Source organism: Gymnodraco acuticeps, unplaced genomic scaffold, assembly GCF_902827175.1.
Source record: "Gymnodraco acuticeps unplaced genomic scaffold, fGymAcu1.1, whole genome shotgun sequence".
Taxonomy (NCBI): domain Eukaryota; kingdom Metazoa; phylum Chordata; class Actinopteri; order Perciformes; family Bathydraconidae; genus Gymnodraco; species Gymnodraco acuticeps.
In genome coordinates this window covers 2,102,877-2,123,310 of record NW_022989755.1, presented here as the reverse complement: position 1 = coordinate 2,123,310, position 20,434 = coordinate 2,102,877, and the positions used below count along the sequence as shown (strand labels likewise).

At 40.9% G+C, this 20,434-nt stretch overlaps 1 protein-coding gene across 1 annotated transcript; it reads right to left on the bottom strand.

The window, feature by feature from the left end:
* Positions 1–564: 564 nt before the first annotated feature.
* On the bottom strand, positions 565–20,215 carry lhpp (phospholysine phosphohistidine inorganic pyrophosphate phosphatase). Its single transcript, XM_034212401.1, has 7 exons — positions 20,076–20,215; positions 19,626–19,813; positions 19,120–19,273; positions 18,963–19,026; positions 18,770–18,862; positions 17,837–17,928; positions 565–1,218 (listed from the first exon to the last, which is right to left on the bottom strand). Exons 1-7 carry the CDS (start codon positions 20,204–20,206, stop codon positions 1,125–1,127), a joined length of 816 nt encoding a protein of 271 aa, XP_034068292.1. The 5' UTR covers positions 20,207–20,215; the 3' UTR covers positions 565–1,124.
* Between the last annotated feature and the right edge of the window lie 219 nt (positions 20,216–20,434).

Sequence of the window (20,434 nt, the reverse complement as noted above, 5' to 3'; positions counted from 1 at the left end):
ATGGGCTTTTGTTCTTGTTGAATCTATTTGGTGCACTGAAACCTTGGGGGCAGCGATGGAGAATCGTTTGTTTTATGCCCTCAATGATCCAGCTGGCACACAAAAGCCCGATAACCAATCTTTCCCTCGTCTTCATTTTATCTAACCTAACCACAGACAGTAGAGTGAATGCACCCCGTCTAATGAGCGGCAATTAACAACGCAACAATGACGGGACAATCTCCCAGGCGGAGGCTGCTTACAGTCAAGTAAATAAAGATAAGCTGTTGTAGATTTGCGATTCTTCACTCAGATGATGGAGAGCTCATTTCATTTTAGTTTACAGAGGGGAAACACGAGCTCAAGCGCCAGCGCAATTCATCACACTCAGCTGGGTTCTGCATTTATCATCTCCAAGAACGGCTTACTTCCCATTTCCACTTTCTGTAAAACAAAAGCCATTCCGATATAAATTCTAATTTTAACCAGAGCCAAAGCTGCGTTTTCCATAATGCTTTGAGACCTTTAAAAACAAAAAACAAGTTCTGTGACTCGGACAAATTGGCAAATTCAGGAAGACAGATGTTTTCAGCAGCTAGTAAAACAGCTTTATTTATAATACTTACATTACTGAATATCCCCTGCTGTTTTATGAGGTGGTGCACGTTGTGGGTGAAGGGAGTGGGTTCCTACTACAATGCCTTCATATTTGTAGCTATTTACATTGATTGTTGATTGTTGTATGTTAAAATACTGTTAAATCTGCTCAAACAATATGAGTGTGTAACATTATCAATGAGTCTTAACACACTAACTCAGCAGCTGGTTACAGGCACATGTGAGGTATCTTATCTATGCCCATCATTTACTCATAAATGCATGGTGCCGCTTAAACGTTTTCGAGAAAAGCTTATCTCTTGTCAACTAGAACTAAAAGTTCTGCACATGTAATTCTAGTTTGTTTCACACTATGTCAGATAGGTGGATGTTTCCCATAGTTTACAGCCAGTATATGGAAGGTATTTTAGTCTTAGTATTTGAAATACCTCAACGCATAAACCTTTCCTAATGGTAACAGTTAAGATTTATATTAGCGTATGACCCAGTCACAGTAAGTGGAGCGATTCCAGAGTCCTGCCTTGTACTCAGTGTCTCTGTTTGAGGATCATGTCCACAGCCTGAGCCAGGTCGTCCACAGTGCCATCAGCCGTCACCGTTGAGTGCCTCTCATCACTGGGCCTAAGGGAGGACAAGCAAAAGCACACACTTAAGGACATGCTGCACGGGAAATAACAGGAACAACACAAGGCTCGATCAGCAAGAAGCAACAGTTTGATGGTATCAGCCTCATTTTCAATACTGAATGTTCCAACTGAAAAAGAGTAGGACACGGTGGTCTAAGAAGATTCAGGAAACGCTTAAACATAAACCAAGCAGACTCACACCCAAAGGCTGTTTAAGCTTCAGGGGAAGGTTTTAGTAAGAGATTGGGTTTATAATAAGATCACGAGAGCTCCCTTATGATCGCCAACATACTGAAATGAAAAGTTCAGGGATTATTCTCGCTTTCTGGATATCTTTAGGAGGTGTCTGTGCAGCTGCTTGCCAAAAGTCCCTGCAGGGTAGTGCATGCTTTTCGCCTCGATCACCAGTGTTCCAGACCTTTCTAATATATCTGCAGGCAACTTAAACAAGCCAACTGGGGACTTTAATGGGAACTGCTAATTCCAAAAGTACCCAATTGCTTAAAATAAAACCATAAAAATAATTTGAAGACTCAGGCCAATGGTTTCCAACCTTGCGGTGGGAATCAGAAAGCATGCAGTTTCAGGATAGAGTTAAGCTAAACTTTTCTAAGAGAGAGAGAAACATAGTTTTGCTACACAAATTAAGTTTGTTTTAATTTGTCAAGTAATGGCTAGGCTCTAGGTATGGCAATGTTGGCTTTCTGTTTGTCCACCGCTTTGGTCCAGACTAAAATACTTCCACAACTATTTGATGGATTGCAATGCAATGCCATTAAACACACATTAGCATAGAGGTCATAAGCCAGAAACAATCAACCAATCATCATAATTTCTCCTAAATGGTTAAAAATCTGTAGGAGGCATCAGGCGGCCTTGCCTAGTCCCCCCTGGCCACGGCCATTGTTTGGTCCCGGGCCCAGTGATGGATGCAGATATGGCTGTTTAATCAGCTGGTAGGGGAAATGTGATCCATTTGGCCTGGCACCAGGCCCAAGCATTCAGTACTCTTTTCCTCCCCATCACATCAAAAGACAGAGACGCCCCATCCATTCAACTGCAGCACTGCCCAGGACTCCTGCTCATTTATGAAGTGGTGCCTATAGACCCCCCCACCCCCCTCCGCTCCCCGTCGCTCGGGTCTGTGTGCTGCCTCTGTTCCCCAGTCACGGGTTGGCGCTCCAGATGGGGAAGCTTTGTCCCTCCCTGTGTGCGACACACACCACCATTAATCCTGGCCTCTCGCAGAGGACCATGGCAAATATTTGTGAGCCGCCCAAGTGTAGCATCAGAAAGAAGAGGCCTGTGGTGGGGGGTGAGGAGAGGTGATGAATACTGAAAGCCGTGGTGAATATGGTGCCATGTGTTTATGCACGTCTGTCATCCACCAGCGCTTGGGTTATGTGAGCTGGTCTGCTAATGGTCCCGGTGTTATGTCTCCAGTGCTAGATTACTCCCACACCCTTCTTTGCCCCAGGACTGATTGAGTTCACACACGCAAGTATAAGGCACGAACACACAAGCAAGTTAGTCACATGGCTCTTGTGTTTCATTGCAAACAGCATCGACCTCGCCGTCTCTTCTCCCTTAAAATCTCTTATGACCTGCAAGTGTCTATGTGTATTCATTTTGTTGCTTTCCTCGCATTTCCATGAATAATGAAGGAGTAACCAGGTCAATGTGACCATGCAAAATTCAGCACAATGCAGCTAGTGTTACAGATGAGGTAATGTGCGGCTGGCTGCCTGTCCTTCAGGTCAATGCAATATCAATACACGTCAAGAGATAGCTTTGCTCCCTGAGCCCGAGAGGTCACATACGAGGTAGAAGGTGGGAACACAGAATTTAGTTAAACACAGCTGCCAACGAGCCGAAAGACTGAAACACTTCACCAAAAAGTGAGTAGAAAGATCAGTGTTTGGGGTTTAGATTGGAGGTCAGACAAAATGAGATTTGAAGATGTCACTTGGATGTGGGAAAATTGGACCTTTATTTTACGATTTCTTCATATTTAATTCAAAAAAGTTGATTCCATATGCTTCATATACACGTACATACATGTACATACTGTACAACAGTTTGAGAAATGGGTATACACTGCCCAGGTTATAAAAGATATATTGGCTTAGAATGTCATGTGTAGAAATAGAACACGATACTTGGCTCTATAAAACATAAACATACATTTTAAAAGGGATATGAAATGAAAGTGGATACGAATGACTCAGGCAGTAAATGTGCACTTGTGTGTGAGAAGTCAGCTGTGCATCAAAGACAGAGAGAGATGAGCTATGATACAGAAATAAAGGCAAGGGGGGGCTTGCTTAGAATAAGGGCAGCTACTTTTTTATTTCATTGAGGTAGCTGACCGTGGGGTGAAAGGCACGACAACCTTCCCATCGGTTAATGCTTAACACCAACACACACACAAGAGCACGCAGCAGGAAGCAAAACTGTCACATACATCAGATTACGATTTACACTTTTCTCTTTACCGCCTCACCTTTGCTGAGTGTGCCTTTCGCTCGACACAGTGCAGGTAAAGCAAACATGAGCGTGGAGTTTAAAAGGTCAACCAGAACCAACAGCACATGAAACTCAGAGCGATGTTATGGGTTTGACAACAGTGACAAATAAAGCAATTGTTGGAAAACCAAGCTGGAAAGTGTACACAGCTGGATTTCAGAACACAGCCTATCATGTTCTTAAGAAACTTTTACGAAAATATTTTTTGAATGCCTGTTGTTGACATGGTAGATTACTGGCTGTAGACAACACTGAAAACTCCTCGTGGGAAATTAATTCAACTCTCAAGATTATGAAAGTACAAACACTGCTGCGATGATGGTAAGACTGATGTTAGCTATTGTTAGCAATTAAATAGTTTACTATACAATTAGTACTTCTACATTTTAGACCAACAAGAGACAAATAGCACAGCTCTACAAGGGTAAAATCTCCCCTAATTGCATGTGAATTGGCTAAAATGAAAGCAAAAGTACGTAATATTATGTAAAATAATATGTAAAAAGGAGTATTCAAAGTCTATTGGAAGTTACACAAAATTCAATAATTGAAAAACGGCTTCAGAAAGAGGAACAGGGTGAGCAAGTGTACAAAATAACCAACAGGGATGTGACTGATAAATTCTAATGCACATGCAGCTTAATATGACTTCAGTTTTAATGATGTTATTTCGTCTATGTTGAATCCCCTACCCCAAATAAACATAAACTGTAACGCCCCAAGTATTTTGTAATGTGTGCCGTCACCTGGCTTTGCAGTGAGGAATCACATTTATGAGAGCTACGACAACGCTGAGAGGAAAACATTCAGCCGGCCAGCGAGAGACGGAAAAACACTCAAGCCAGATCATTGTGTAGAAATGCGTTTTTTCATAGCACACAAACGATAGCCAAAACACTGTGTTTTCTCACAGTAAAGCAGACTATAACCATAACCTGAAGGAGAACACTACCTGACGATAAGTATAGCCTTAATGTTCAGCCAAGCCTTGTGGGTGACATAAGATCTAGACGCAAGACAAAGATTTTCCCATCACCCTGAGGGGGAGAGGACATGTGTAACTGCATGTGTTTCTGATGCTGCTTGCTGAAGTTGTAATTCTTGGCCTTGAGGGTGAGAATGTGATCACAGCTTCACTGTCTCGGTTATAAACAAAATGTCATGGGATATATTGATGCCATATCAGAAGGAGGAAAAGAAGACAAGTTGAGACGTTCTGGTTTTACCACCCTCACCTACAGCTTTTCTCTTTTAGCTGATCAAGATAACTTCTTTTAAAAAAGGTATGCAGCTGCAACCTTTTGCAAATACAGCCCAACTGAACCGGGGGAAACCACCATGCTACATGCATGTTATGGCAACATAAGAGACAGATGCTAAACTGGAGCGTTCACATCCTCTGCTGAAGTCGTGGCCATGCAGCAGCGGTTATCGCTACCAAAAGCTGTATAATGTTGAGTCATGATCAGCAAACAGCTGCAGTACAATTTTCACACTTCACACAGATAAACGGTTATTTCCAATCGAGCAGGACACAAAGGGGATTCCCTGTTTGCACCACGATGAGCCGCTTGGTTTCTTTCCATCCTATCGCTCTCTGTAAACCATTGAGTGCTGTGATGTGCGCGTGTGTGTGTGTGAGTGAGTGTGTGAGAAAGAGAATATCCTGAACCGTCAAAACTACCCACTGGAAAGTTTCTGTCAATCCAAACCACAAATACATGAGTGGTTAAACGAACTGGACGTATTGCTTTAACTTTCTGTCTCTGAGAGATAGTAAAAGCACTGTGTGTGTGTTTGTTTTACCTTTAGAGCAGCCATTGATTTCCATTTATTTCCATATATGAAAATCAAGCACCAGACTCATCCTGTCGGCCAGTGGATCCCAAACGACTTTGTCAGACTGACACCTACAGCAATATGAAATGAACTAAGTAGAAGTAACCCTTCATCAATGCCTGCCCTGTTTTAAATATGGATCATAAAAGGGATGCTATGTCAATGCCTTGTTTGCTTTGGTGTATTGTACTTGATGAATAAATGCAGATAACATCATTGACTTGGATGGCTTTCACACCTCAAGCTGATAGATTTTGATATGTTAAACAAGAACATTGTTAGAAAGCAGCGGAAAGACAATAAAAACAATCAATAACCTGAAACACAAAAATAAGTTAGTCTTAAAAAAAGAGCTGATTGTGGTAAACATGCTAAATCACTTTTATAGAGTAAATACAAAATAAAAACACTACATATTATATTTTACAGAGGGTGTATCTCTAATGATCTCTCTAGGTTGAATATACAAGTCAGTTGAACCTTTGATGTCATTCAGCAGAGCATCTAGGTGTGGTTAAGGGTGATTTCTCTTGTGACTACACCCAACAGTGATGTATATCAGACGATGCAGTGCTGTTTAATTTACAAAGGGAAATGAATTGAGGGCATTGCCTGAAAAGGAAAAATACTATGGTTTTCAAATTGTTTGATAATGAAAACGTATCTGAGCCCAACAGCTCTATAGCCTGCTCTTTATCTCTTCTTAAGGATAGCTGCTCAAGGCTAGATTAGCTGCTTCTAACATAACACACCCACATCTCTGACAAATTGTCTGTGGTCAAGTTGCATCGTGGGTAATGAGGAAGAATACGTGGAACAAATAAGACAATCTCTGATCAAATTGTGTGAGACATGCAATGTTATATGTGTGCAATGCTAAATCTATGGACTCTTCTTTATGGGGTAATGTTTCTAACATCCTCTAAAAGTTGAGTACATCAATGCTAAACAAATGAAAGGTTACTATTTCACTATTAAAAAGTAATGACTGATTTTAAAGACATTTGACTTGTATCACCAAATTCTTACAACGGTAACACCCTTCATCGTGTCACAGCTGTTCGGTCGGCATTGTGCTCAATATGCAGAGCTTCATGTGACCCAGATCTAACCACAGTTTTTTCATCAGCATGTTATTATTAGCAGTGTTGTTGGTTTGCTGAGCCTTCATTTGTGTGTGCGTGTGTGTGTGTGTGTGTGTGTGTGTGTGTATTGCCCTGTGTATGAGTGTTTTGCAAGCAGCAAGAGGCTGCTGAGTCACCTGCTGCGCATACAGAACACACACACACACACACACACACACACACACACACACACACACACACACACACCACACACACACACACACACACACACACACACACACACACACACACACACACACACACACACACACACACACACACACACACACACACACACACACACACACACACACACACACACACACACACACACACACACACACACACACACACACACACACACACACACACACACACACACACACACACACACACACACACACACACACACACACACACACACACACACACACACACACACACACACACACACCACACACACACACACACACACACACACACACACACACACACACACACACACACACACACACACACACACACACACACACACACACACACACACACACACACACACACACACACACACACACACACACACACACACACACACACACACACACACACACACACACACACACACACACACACAATTAGGAGAAAAAATGGTTGCAGCAGAAACCAGGCAGGAGCCCAAGTCCCCCCAGCCAAGCAGCCTGTCTTTTGGTAATTGCAGGAGGGATTGGATCCCCATTGAAACGACTAAGGGCCTGTGTTCATGTATTTAAGAGGCAGTGCTATGTTTCAGCCTGCCATCTGTGGGCTTTAGCTCTCCGATTCTCTCCCACTCTCACTCCTTTTCTTTCTCTCTCTCTCACGGGTGGAAAAGTACCATCGAGGGCTCAGTGGCCAAGGCCCGGCAGGCTCCTTTGTCTCGCCGTGGGAGTCTAGTCTCACTGTGAAAAAAGCTCTGGTTAATTATTAATATCTCATTGACTTATAACGCACAGCAGGCTTTAGAGGAGCCTGCAGGCAGGGGAAACTGTCACCCCGGGGTGGTGAGGGATGGTAGGCCAGGCTCGGGCACCCACTGGAGTCTCATCAAGCTCTTTAACCTCTTTGTGCAGCTACTGACACATCCATCTCAAATCTGTACTCAATCTGTGTTCTGATCTTGCGTCTATCTGATCCAAACACACAGCCAAATCTACAACATCTTGACATCTGTCATTCAAGCTGAGAACAAGTCTCTTATTTTAGCTTTGTTGTACTTTGCTCCGACTCATCTCGAGGTAACGTGTGATCATGGCGACCTAAAAGGATCTCTTATCTGTAGACAAAACGTAAGTTAAGTGACGCAAATGTACTCAACTGAAAACCTTTGTGTTGAGAATTAAATACTTTCATCCCCTAGGCTTGAAATGTGTTGTAGCTTGTTGTAATGAAAATGGCAGCAGCCTTGATCAACAATGACTCGGTAATGAAATGCTAACAAATAAAATGGGTAATTATTAGCACTGTCAGCTTTAACGTGTTATTGCTTGCGATTAATCCAGAAACCTTAACGTGTTAAACATTTGTTTTACCCCATCTTCCAATCATGGATGTTTACAATGAACTGCATGGCACGGAATAATTGGAACAAGCATACATATAGCATTGACTGAAGATCACTGGACATCAGTAAGTAGGCGATGACAAATGGCAACTCCATCGGCTATTCATCCATGCAAGCAATTGGATTTTCTAACATTAATTGCAAACAGTCAAATTTAACTACAGGTCATGCTACCGACAAACCAAGCGTCTTAAAATGTTTGTGCCATGTTTTTGCTTATATACTAAGTAAAACATGTTATAAATGTGCATTTTAACATTACGAAGAGAGAGATAAAGTTAAAGCAGTGTTCCATCTCAAGCCAACACCAGAGTTCCGGCTGAACGAGGAAAACATTTCCACAAGTGATTGTGTTTACATTCTCCAAAGAGCTGCCCATTTTGATCTATGGGAATGGGATGAATGCATAGCTTGGACTGCAATGTAATTCGCGGTTGATGGAATTGTGGTTAATGCTGCCCTTAAAGATACAACTGATGTAATCCAGCATACTGTATATGTTTATAGTAGAGAGAACTTCTTATTTTTTCATATTCAGGTGCAATGATAATTGATACTGTTGATACTTGTCAATGTCTCTAGTAAATGTAGCCCTGTAAATACGATGTTCTTTGTTCTGTTTTATGTTCACGTTGTAACCTACTTGCTGCCATGATGGACAGGTCTCCCTTGAAAAAGAGATCGATAAAACATTTTTTAAGTGTATTCATTATGAACATTTGAATCGCTGCAATCACAAAGCACTGCAAAATGTTTTTTTAAAAGAGGAACCCACCCACCTCTCGGGACAAGAAAGGATCAGGTGGGAGCATGCAAGCCGGGAAAGAGCTCCTAACAACAAAACACAGCTTTCATGTGTTATCTGTTAAAAAGGAGGGAAATCCAGTGTGAAAATAGAAACCTTATGCAACATGTATTTTCTTATTATACCCTGCATATCCTGACAAAACCCTGCTGACTGAGATGTGGAGAACATTAACTTGACAATGACGAGTAGCAACGCCCAAACTTGCAACTAGGACGGATTATTACAAAATGAATCATTCTGTATTAATGGAAACTAAAGATTGAGACCATGCATTTGTCAACAATGAAATTACATTTAGTTAGAAGTAGGGTCATTGTTTCATAGACTTCTATATAATCAGATCACAGATTTCTTTTTTTAACCATTGAGTCCCCCCCCCCCCTGCTGGCTATAAGAGAGAATGCAGGTTTTTAGGCACTTTCACATTAGCTGAAAGTGCCATGACCCGCAGGTTGCCGATTGGTCCATACACTACACATAGATGAATGGTAATGTATATATTGTCTCTGTTGCTCTAAGCCCAAAGTTTTTTTTACCGTGGGAACAAGCCAAACTCTCTTCCCAACAACGATCTGTTTGCCACAGAACAAACTAAACCTTATAGGTCACAATTCTCATGATTTCAGTTCCTCTGATGATCCAGGGGGGACCCAGACACAAAAGAGGGCCCCTGCAGATCCAGCTTCAGTTCAAAGGCTAAATTCTGCACATACTGTAGTAGGATTCACTGGATTAGAGTAAAGGCTTTCTGTGGTGGAGCAGACTCTGAGGTAAACCGACCTCAATGACACAGTCAAAAATGCTGTAGCTTTCGAGTTGACAAGCTTCTAAGCTCACAGCCCACACCCTCAGCGGAGAAGATAGAAATGAGATAACTTCACTTCCTTCCCACACAGACACAACGAATATGCTAACAGTCGTTAACAGGACAGGGTGTGGGACTGTGCTTTTGTACTAGACACTATAAAATGCCTGCATGCTTGTCTACAGAGACAAACAGTTCACAAAGGTTAAGACAGAGTACAGAGAAACTGCAACTCAAGCACATCCTGCTCAGACACAATTCAATCCTGTTGTTAGCTCCAGAAAGAGAATCTAAGGCTTTATCACAAATAAAAAAATTCATAATCATGGCCTTGATATATGGTAAGTCACATATATCACAAACAATCACTCCCTGTCTGACAAGCACACACTTGAAACCATGTACATTATCATAGCCATTGAGGCCATAGGACACCAGTGGATGACGGAAAGATAAGCTAGGCTGAAATACAGTATGTACCTGGGGGTATCTCAGGGGCAGCGCTCAGTTTGTAAAGGAGATTAAGCTGCAACCACAGCCATGCACAGTGACCCTGCCAAGGTTCAGTGTCACAGATCTGCTTAGGACAAAGCCCATCCATAAACCCAACACTGCTGCACTGTGTTCAGTCTAATGTCTGTTTGATTCACAAGAACGGAGATCTGATAGGCTGTTAATGTTAGAGGGGGAGAGCTTCAGCTTTCTGACGACACTCCTAATGCACTGAAGTGTTCACACCTTTCCATGAACCCTTTACCCTCAATCATACAACCTTAAATATGTATTCAGGGTGGAGGATTGTTAACTCCTTTATGCATGAGCGCCCTTTGTAGACACAACACTACAAATAAATGTTTAACGTTTCATATTGTGCAAACAAGATAAAAAACCAACGGGAACTTTATTATAAGATAAAAACTGACACTGTACCAACAATAAATAATCCATTTCAGGATCATTTAAAAATCTTTTTGGCTGAGTTCTTAAATTAAACCTCCAGAAAAAAAGCTTAGATTCAGATTTGTTGTAGTACTTTGATTTCCTGTACTGTATGTATGATTAAGCAACAATCAACATTACATCTAGCTTGATTGACTAAATTAAAATCCAATCAAATGATTTAAGTATAAATTAGAGCTAGAGGGCACTTCTGAAGTGATAATACAATCAGACCCCTTTTAACACAATCTTGTGCTCACAATTAAAGACTCAACACACAAATCGCCACTATACTGTATATCATATTAAGCTGATAGCATGATCTTTCCACTGTGTGAGCTGTAACTCCTATAATCTGTTTGCTCAGGCAGATGGGACATTTGCTCTCCTAATGAGCAGCCCTCCTATTCGCTGCACTGATAATGGCTTCATTTGCATGACTTCATTAAGGGGTCCAGTGGAAATGTGCTCTAGCTGTCCCCACTGATCACAGGTTATGTGACCCTCACCCAGTCAGTTCAGTCTGGGCTGCTGGGACGGGGGGAGTAGACCCATGCTGGACACAGGGACTGATTTCTCTGGACCTGACTTGAACTCCATTGATAGAGACAATTCTACAGTTTATTGGTGACAGGAAGTCTCTTATATGGGGCCCTAACCAACACCCCACACAGTGCACTTTGCTGGTTTAAGACCGACACAGTTGGTATTTTCACGCCCTGTGCACATGTTGTGTAAGTAGCCATGGGTATGATGGTATTGAGGTTTGGTCGGACCAAATGTTGTTACATTGCTATGTTTTTGCAACAGAATACATTAATGACATTGACCAACACTCTTTTTTAGGGGCATTATTCAGATAGAAATATACGCATTAAAGCTCACCTATTATGCTATATTTGAACAATATATTATAGGGCAATATCTATATAAAACATGTCTCTGAAATGTTTTGCTCAAAATACCAAACAGATCACCCATTGTAGCCATGCCTCATACCCCTCTATTTGAGCCTTGTTACTAAAGTGCTGATTCTGGGTCAGTAGCTACGGGGACTCGCCCCCTTTGGAGCCACATGCAGCAGAGCTGCAGAGAGAAGCAGATTCCCAGCTAAATGCTGCCGTGATTAAACACAATATTATGTTCCAAACCAAATCAAGGATGATTTCTGAAACAGTATGGAGCTCAAAGAGCTCTTTTGCGGGTTTACCACAAGGTGAGTACCTACTTATATCCTGCTTGATTACACATACTCTCTCCAGTACAGAGTTAGCTCTGAGTGTTAGCGATGCTTGCTATTGTAAAATACCATATTACTTCCAAAACACCTCGCGCATTGTCTCTGATACAGCAATGTTTCTTATATTACATCATGACCGCAGCAAATCTGGATCAGCTCTGTTGTACACCCGTATTTTTTTTTAGAGATGTGGGTAAGGAGGAAAAGAGAGAGGGTTTTATTTTCTGACACTTTGTGAGTCTCCTTACACACCGGGGACACATATATAAAAGACATCAAATAGGGGACCTTTAACTCAACTCAAGTCCAATTTGGTTATTCAGGAAATTTAGTACTCCCAGATTATGAGCCGTTTAACAAACAAAAGTGAAATTGTACACTCCCTGAATGCATTTGGGCCATGCACATTAGACCATACACTATAGATTGTTTAAAAGGGCCAAAGATGTAAACAGCTCAGTGCCTTCTCTCACACTCTCTGCCTGGTGTCTATGAAGCAAACCTACTCTTAGACAACCTCAGTATGGCATGAAGCCAGATCCATTTGACTGTCATTCCACATCCTTCTCAGACCCAATGCTCTGATGATCCCAGTAGCAGTTACAGTGCTATCTATCAATATTTGCATAGCAACCATCTGGTGAGAACTGTGTGTTCTAACTGATGTAACTCACAATACTGCATATGTACAAACACACGTGTTTTGCATGAGTACAACAGCTTCAAAGATAAGATGTGTGCTAACCACAATATCACGTTACACAGTTCACTAGTCATAACACACATTGACATTACATATTGATTTACCTTGCAACAGGCTGAGCTGTTTGTTGTGAGACTATTCTAAGATGAACACAAACATTCTTACATTAAAGGCTACCATACTAAGGCCACGTTCACATCATATCGCTCAGACCATGATTACATTACCTTATAGTTTTAAGTTCAAGCAAGAGAGCTGACAGCTACAATATCACTCAGATTTAAAATAACATATCAACACACCAGCGGCAAAATGGCTACAAAACCACTTTGCAGAAATATTTGAAGACAATCCAATATTTACACATAATGCAATCATTCCAGCTTAAAAAAAGCTACTGTTTGTTTGTCTTTGGTTTGATTTGTTGATGCATTAAAAACTCCCAAGTGTGGATAACAATCCAACAACATGGCATTAATACAGTATAAAACTTACTAAGCATCTTCTCTAACAAATATGTTAACGTTAGCTCGTTTATGTGCAACCTTCTCACAGCCTGTAACACATACAAAAGAAAAACAAATCTGTATAGTAAACAAATGGCCACTAGCCCCCCCACAATGCTCATTTCCTGTTGCGTATAGCTCAGTGATGGCTGCAGACAGAAAGGGCACGAACCAGGGTGCGGTTTCGGTAAACTGGTTCATAGTTTGTACCATCGGGGACTAGCTCTCTCTGGAGACGTTTAATCTGGCCTGGCTTGCTTGGAAAAACATTTTCCCCAGCACTCACATTAGCAGTCAAGCGTTGGCCACAGGGAGAGGTTTACAATGTAAACCATTTTGGAGAAAGTTGCTGCTGTGTGAAAATGTTTTCTGTGCCTTCTCTGCCAGACTCCAGCGGGAATCCAGTAAGGGTTTCCTCTAACTCACTGGCCCTCATTCAAAATACCTATCAATACTGTGTTAGTATCTGACACATCACTACGCTGTTTTCTTCCCGGTAGAATAACAAATGCCAATACTGAGAGTGTACGTTTAAATCAAAAGCCTGGAATCCTACTTCTTTGATTATCACGAAGAGACAGACAGCATGCCAAGACCAAAAGGCTCAGAAACTAATTGTGTCGGCTAGCAGAAGCAATTAAACTGGTCTACAAATAGAGCATGATGGAACAGCATGATGTGAACCTGCTTTTATGAAGCTTCAAAGCCTTTGTGCCGATGCAGTTCCTTGAAGATAAGAGAACAGAAACAAAAACACAGGACCAGTCGAGGCCACAGACCGCAGGAGATGACAGAGGAAAGGACAGCATACTCATCATCTGACTGCTCTTTTAGTGTCATAATAGTTTGACCATTAAGAAGAAGAAGCACAGATGTGTTAGGCAACAGTTTGCTAACATTTGACACATTACATTAAATGGTGATATGTCACTGTGGTGCTTACAGCTTGTTCTATTGCCCCCAAGTGGCCAGAAAAACCAATAAACACTGCTTTGACACCACATTTTGCACTTTTTCAACAAAATAATAACATAATCCAAAATTATTGTATGCATTAAGAGATTTTCCTTAAAACGGACCCTATAATGCTTTTTGGGGTTTTCCCTTTCCTGCAGTGTGCTATATAGGTTTCTGTGCATGAGAATGGTCTACAAAGGCTTAAATCCCAAAGTTGCCTGGATTGTAGTCCTTTGTAGTGACATCACTACGTAACACTTGCCTTTCTATTGGCTAGCGCTCCCACATATTGTATGCGATAGGATACTCTGATAGTGATAGATGTGATAGGCATCTCTAAGCGGTTAACCAATCACAAGTGAGGCAGCCAGCTAACCAATCAGAGCAGACTGTGCTCTGGTTTTAGACCGAGGGTGAAAAGAGGCGCTGCAGCATGAGAAAAATAAAGCACTCTTCAACATTAGAAAGCATGTCACAATAGAGGAACAAAATACATGTATGGAACCTTAAAATGAGCATGATAGGGCCCTTTTAACATTTGAGCTTAATGCATATAAATCATGAAATATCTGTTTGAAGATTACACAAACAAAACAAAGCAGATTGGTACTGATTTTCCCTATGAGACACTTTAGATACTCTGTGGAATGGAAACAATCAGGTATATTAGTTGCAGTGTTGGCAGACTGTTCCCATGCAGCTGATCAACATCAGCAGTCAGATCGCCATACTCCCCATTTCTAGCCATTGTTTTTGGAGTAGGCCCCTCTTTGAAAACCTGTTCTACATTAAAGAGCAAAGGGTTCCCTGGCTCCCCTGAGGGAAGTGTGCTAACTTCGGCTCATTATTTAAGAACAAGGGAAAATTGACTGCTAGCAGAACACTCCCCTATTACAATTACCCCTATATTACGCCTGTAGTCTCTCAACAGCCATTACTGGCGGTCACTACAATATCGGTTCAGTTGCCCCCCTGCTCTTGAACTTAATCTGCAGGAGCCATCACAAGATTATAACAAGCAGAAATATGTTCTCTGCATCGTATGAAGTAAAACAGTTGCATGTGAGACCCTAGGAAAACCTGCATTCATTTAAATAAAACTCTCCTAAAAGAGATAAGATTATTATTTATAGTCGTGGTAGTAATTAGTGTTTTAAGTTCCTTCTAACAAAATGAATACACACAATAGAAAGACGAACACACAAAATGTATCATCTCACTAGAGGAAGAAACTCAAATTATACATTTAAATAAGAGAGTAAGAAAGCAGCCAGTGTAAAAGAGGTTTAAGCATCTGACAGAATGTATGCAGTCCTAACAGTATGTCAAGTCAAGGGCTTTCAAAATAAGCTGATATGATTAGATTTGTCTGTGATTTGTATATTTTTCCCTTCCTGTATTGCCTGGGGTATATGAAGAAGCCTTTTTTCCCGAGCTTGATGGGAACTGGAGGCCTGCGCAGCATCTGGTTGACTTGGAAACAGCTGTGTTTTCACAGATCTGACTGAGGGTTTATAGCTGCTCCCAGCAAGCCTGGGTTCAGTGGTCCTGCTTGGCTAAATAACGTTAAATCTCACGTCTGCCTTTCAATCACAGTTGCACGGAAACACTGTTACTGTCACTGTTGTTCCTCTTGTTCTCTGGGAATGTATACAGTACGGTATAATACGTCTGGTGAAGGATCTAGGACATTACAAGGCGTCAATATAATAAATTACAGTTCACTTCGGAGGCATAAAGTCAAATGTAATGCATACATTTTAGTTCCTGTTATGGGCTGGATTATGCCTTCTGTTAATACTCACTCACACACTGAAGACAATTGACAAGAAGTGATAACTGATGATATAACTTCAACACCTTTTAGCAGTCCTGGAAATAGAACTTTGGGCTTCATAAACACCAGTCTCATTTGACTGAACTGTTAACTTCATAGTTGTAACTTTCTATATGGGTGTGTATGCACGTGCTTCACCACACTAACTCCATTCACCAATCAGTCCATAAATCTCCGCCGCCACAGCTGAAACACAACACGTCATGTAACACAATACAGATTCCGCATTTGTTCCTCAGCAAGAGAAAGCCCTGTCCTCCAAACATGAAAAAAACCCTGAATGTGTAGTGATGTAATTTAATGTGGTTTATCCTGCATTAGGTTTAGTATATCAGATATTATTTAAGAGTGCATGAACACTGGAGCTGATCCAAGCTGCTGGGAGAAGATTTCAAAGTCACATAAACCTCATGTTTGTTGCCTAGTTTGCTGAGAATCTGCGTTAGAAGATATTAAGTATACTCGTCGTGACTGAAAGACCCACACACTGACATAGATGTATGTAGGTTACACAATCCTGCACATATATTGCAGCAAAATATACAAAGGCACATGAAAGGGAAACACATCCCACACCCTCTCAAATTGGCGTGATGGTATACACACAAAAAAAACTGACTGAGTGACTGTGCTTTTAGTAAAGGATTAGAGCTGAATGATGCTCAGGCAGATTACTCGGCATTCTCTGGTCGCATGACCCGAGACCTGCGTGCCTGAACGCAGCAGTGGAGCAGGTCATCCAGCATGGTGCTCTTCAGAGTAATCAGTGGTTTTAAGCCAAACAAATAGCAACATAATCAAGAAACTGCTTTTATTTATTTATTCTGTTCTCTTTGAAACATTTCTGTTCCCTAGTGAACAGTTTTGAAGTCTAATTGTGTTATATGATGCTATCAATTGTATTGTTCCTAAAATTACAAAGCACTTTAGTAGTAAGTAGCATTAAGGAGGATTAACAGATCGAATAACATTTTAATGCTAATACTTTGAAATGTTTTACAATCTGTACATTTTTAGAAGAAAGAAGACATTTTTCCAACTGATGTTGATACTTTTATTAAAGTAACTAAATACTTTTTACATTACTGCTTTACAATATTGAGTTAAAAAATAAATACATTAAAAACCACTATAAATATTATAATAGCACACATATAACACCTCAATCCTGGGTAGTGTAACCTACATAAACACCATTAAAACACCAGTTCCTGCATGACTTACATAACATACATTACAATGTAAAACATATATATTATATAATGTGATGTTCCATTACTCCTACTCTCAGTCACCGCATATAGCTTCTAAAATAATCAACCATATGTTTCTGTAGTTACACTATAAGAAAGGGCCCCAGTAATCTCCAGATTGGGAACCATAAATCCTTCGGTGACTATGACCTTGTGGGGAGTAACATTCAAGATGTGGAAAAAAAGAGCTATTTTTGGAGGATTCTCAATCAAATAAACAATTCTGGGCGACTGAAGAATGAGGTGGTTCACTCACAGGAAGCCTTTGTGGAGGAAAGTGGGATGCACTATGCTGGTGTGAGGGCGCCCTCTCCTGGTTATCACTTGAATTTATTGTTATTCTGTTTATAATATGGTCAAACTAGCTTAGAAATATATACAATTTGGGCGACAATTATATGCAGTATGATTTAGGTGATGCTATATAACCAAGAAAGGAGTCGTTTGAGCATTTGTGTGTTCAGGACATCACCCACCTGTATTTGCCAGTTCTGACTTGTAGGCCTTTCATTCCACAGTTTTGTGCTCCACCCACATCGTTCACCAGATCATCCCCGATCATCAGTGCCTGCAAGAGAGGAGGGAGAGTACTGTAAGAAAACAAAAACAAAAATTAGCTGCTTTTGTGCGGATGCTGTTTTGCTAAAGGAGTTTAGAATTATTTAAATAAGAGTCGGTAATAAGGTAATCTGTACTTGTCAGATGTAGTTCAGCATGTGCTTCAATCTCTTTGTGTTTCTGTAAATAAACCTCTCAGTAATCCTATCCACGACTTGTTGCTTGTTGTCACACAAGCGTGAGTTCGCACTATTAGTAAAAAGATCATTCTGAAATAAATTGTGAAAGTTAACAAGAAAAGAAAAGATTGAAATGTGAGAGGAATAGAACTTCTCGAAAGGTTTGGTCCTTTCTTCTGTAATGAGATACGGTTCAGTTTATAAAAATGTTTAAGGTGGGTGCTCAACAAACAAGGAATTTGTATTTTAGGAAAAAACATGCTCCACCATCTCTGCATGAAAGCCAGTGTGAACAACAGAAGGCTTTGAACAGAGCAGCAGATGTAGCAGTGAAAGACAAGAAACCCAGAGAAAAGGGTGAGGCTTAAACTGAGATTAGCAAAGAGTGCTAATGTAACTGCCAGGGCCAAACAGAGATATGTTTAGAGAGACTGCAGCACATACTTTATACTTGTGATACTGATAAGTGCCACACAGTGCCAGACACAAAAACACATGTTCAGACACCTGCTGAGGAAAAAGTGAGTGCTCAACCAAACAGGCAGTGTCTTGGCTTTGTTCTGTAATTCCAGTATGAGTACCAGTGTTCAAGCTGCTGGTGGCTAAATAAATCATGCTAACTATCAGATTGAGGTTTTAAAAAATGTGTTCAATCCCATTTGTGTTACGTACCTCATGCGGTTGAAGCCCCATGTCATTGAGAACACTCTGGAAAAATGTTGGTGAAGGCTTTCCAACTACTTCCGCCTTTAAATCACAGGCATACTAAAAGGAACAAAAAGTTAACAACAACAAGTCATTGTTTACACGTGCCAAACTGCTCTTCTTAATGAATACATTAAAACAAATGATGCACCTACTGTACCTCCAGAGCCTTCATATACGCCCCGACATCTAGTGCTAAACCATCTCCCTCCTTGTAGTACCTCCTAGGAAGAGCGTAACATCAAAAGTATTTTGACATTTTTTATTTCATGTTGAAATATAGGTAATATAGCAATGACTATTTTATATTATCTTACCCTCCGCCCAAGGAGAACAGCACTGGCTTCTCCAGGCCTATAAGGACCCTGAATGCCTCGTTCAAGTTCTGGTAGGTAAACTTTTCAGCTGCGTCTCCAATCACCACGCAGTTTGGGTTGGTTTTATCAACACTGTCAAACTCTGGGAGAAGTCCTGAAGAGGAGTAAACATAAATACTTTTTAGGGTTGGGTCATTCAAAGGGGATGAGGATACGTCTGCTGAAATTGTAAATTTGATATAGGCAACACACCTAATGGGAAGACCAAAACCAAGAAGTATTATCTGAATAGCCAAAATATTATTATTCTGTGCCATAGACTTCCATTGTTGTGTAAGAACTTTGTACATTAATAAGTCACAACAATGCATGTTGTTTAATATAAGTGAAGATAAAAAAATCAATTTTATTGAGTTTATTATTAACTATTAATTGATGTCCATGTAGGGCAGGATTGAACAGGGGGTTACAAAATGCAACAAGTCTTGAACAATTTAAAGCATTACCATCATATACCAGCAGGTGAGGCCGAAAGCCCCTCTCTTTGAGGACAGCTACGGCTGCAGGAGCAGGAGAGAAGACTTCAGACACAGAGATGTCAAAGCCCAGCCTTTTGAGCTTGTCCACAAACGCCTCTCTGTTGAGCTGGGTCTCATTGGTGCAGAAGCGCAGCTGCAGGTCCGATGCCTTGAGCCTTTAAAGAAAGTCAAAAGGTCGTAATGATGATGATGGAGCACACGCAGTCTGAGCCAACAATAACACTGAAAGGGAGACACCTCTGTTTGTTTAAATATGCATCCAGGGTTTTCTAATGCATGCACACAAAGCCACATTCTTGCAAGGAAGTGTCAGTATCCATACGTTAGTAGCAAGCAGCGAGTACGCACTTTGCTCTTTGGGTATTCTCAAGATGCAAGAAGCTAACATCTCTAACAACTCACTACCTGGTCACTTACTTTTTCACTGCTTCAATTGATCCAGTAATGGCAACCCCCCCGCCTTCCCCACTGTCATACAACACACCACACATGTCCAAAATGACACCTTTCAAACTCTTCCCACAGCCTGGCCAGTCCGTGTTAGCCATTGCAGAATGACAGTCTTAAAGGCGCATGCGCGAGAAGGGAGGCAGGCTGACATGAACAACGTGAACTCATATCGTAACAATTAATATTAATTTATCCGTATTTATGATACTTACAGACACAGTGAGTCCCTAAAATATGCTGCAGTGAAATTACTTTAAAAAAAATTATTATTATAATTGATACCGCGGCTGTGAATTTATTTTTAAATGACTGGACGATACAGTGTC

Bases quoted from the DNA above. Each gene is read 5' to 3' on its own strand.
- lhpp (XM_034212401.1), bottom strand. From the start codon at position 20,206: ATGGCTAACACGGACTGGCCAGGCTGTGGGAAGAGTTTGAAAGGTGTC. The intron at 18,863-18,962 runs GTACAGTAGGTG...TGTTCCTTTTAG, and splicing joins CGTATATGAAGGCTCTGGAG to TATGCCTGTGATTTAAAGGC. The intron at 1,219-17,836 runs GTGGGTGATGTC...GTCCTCCCTTAG, and splicing joins GTCAGAACTGGCAAATACAG to GCCCAGTGATGAGAGGCACT.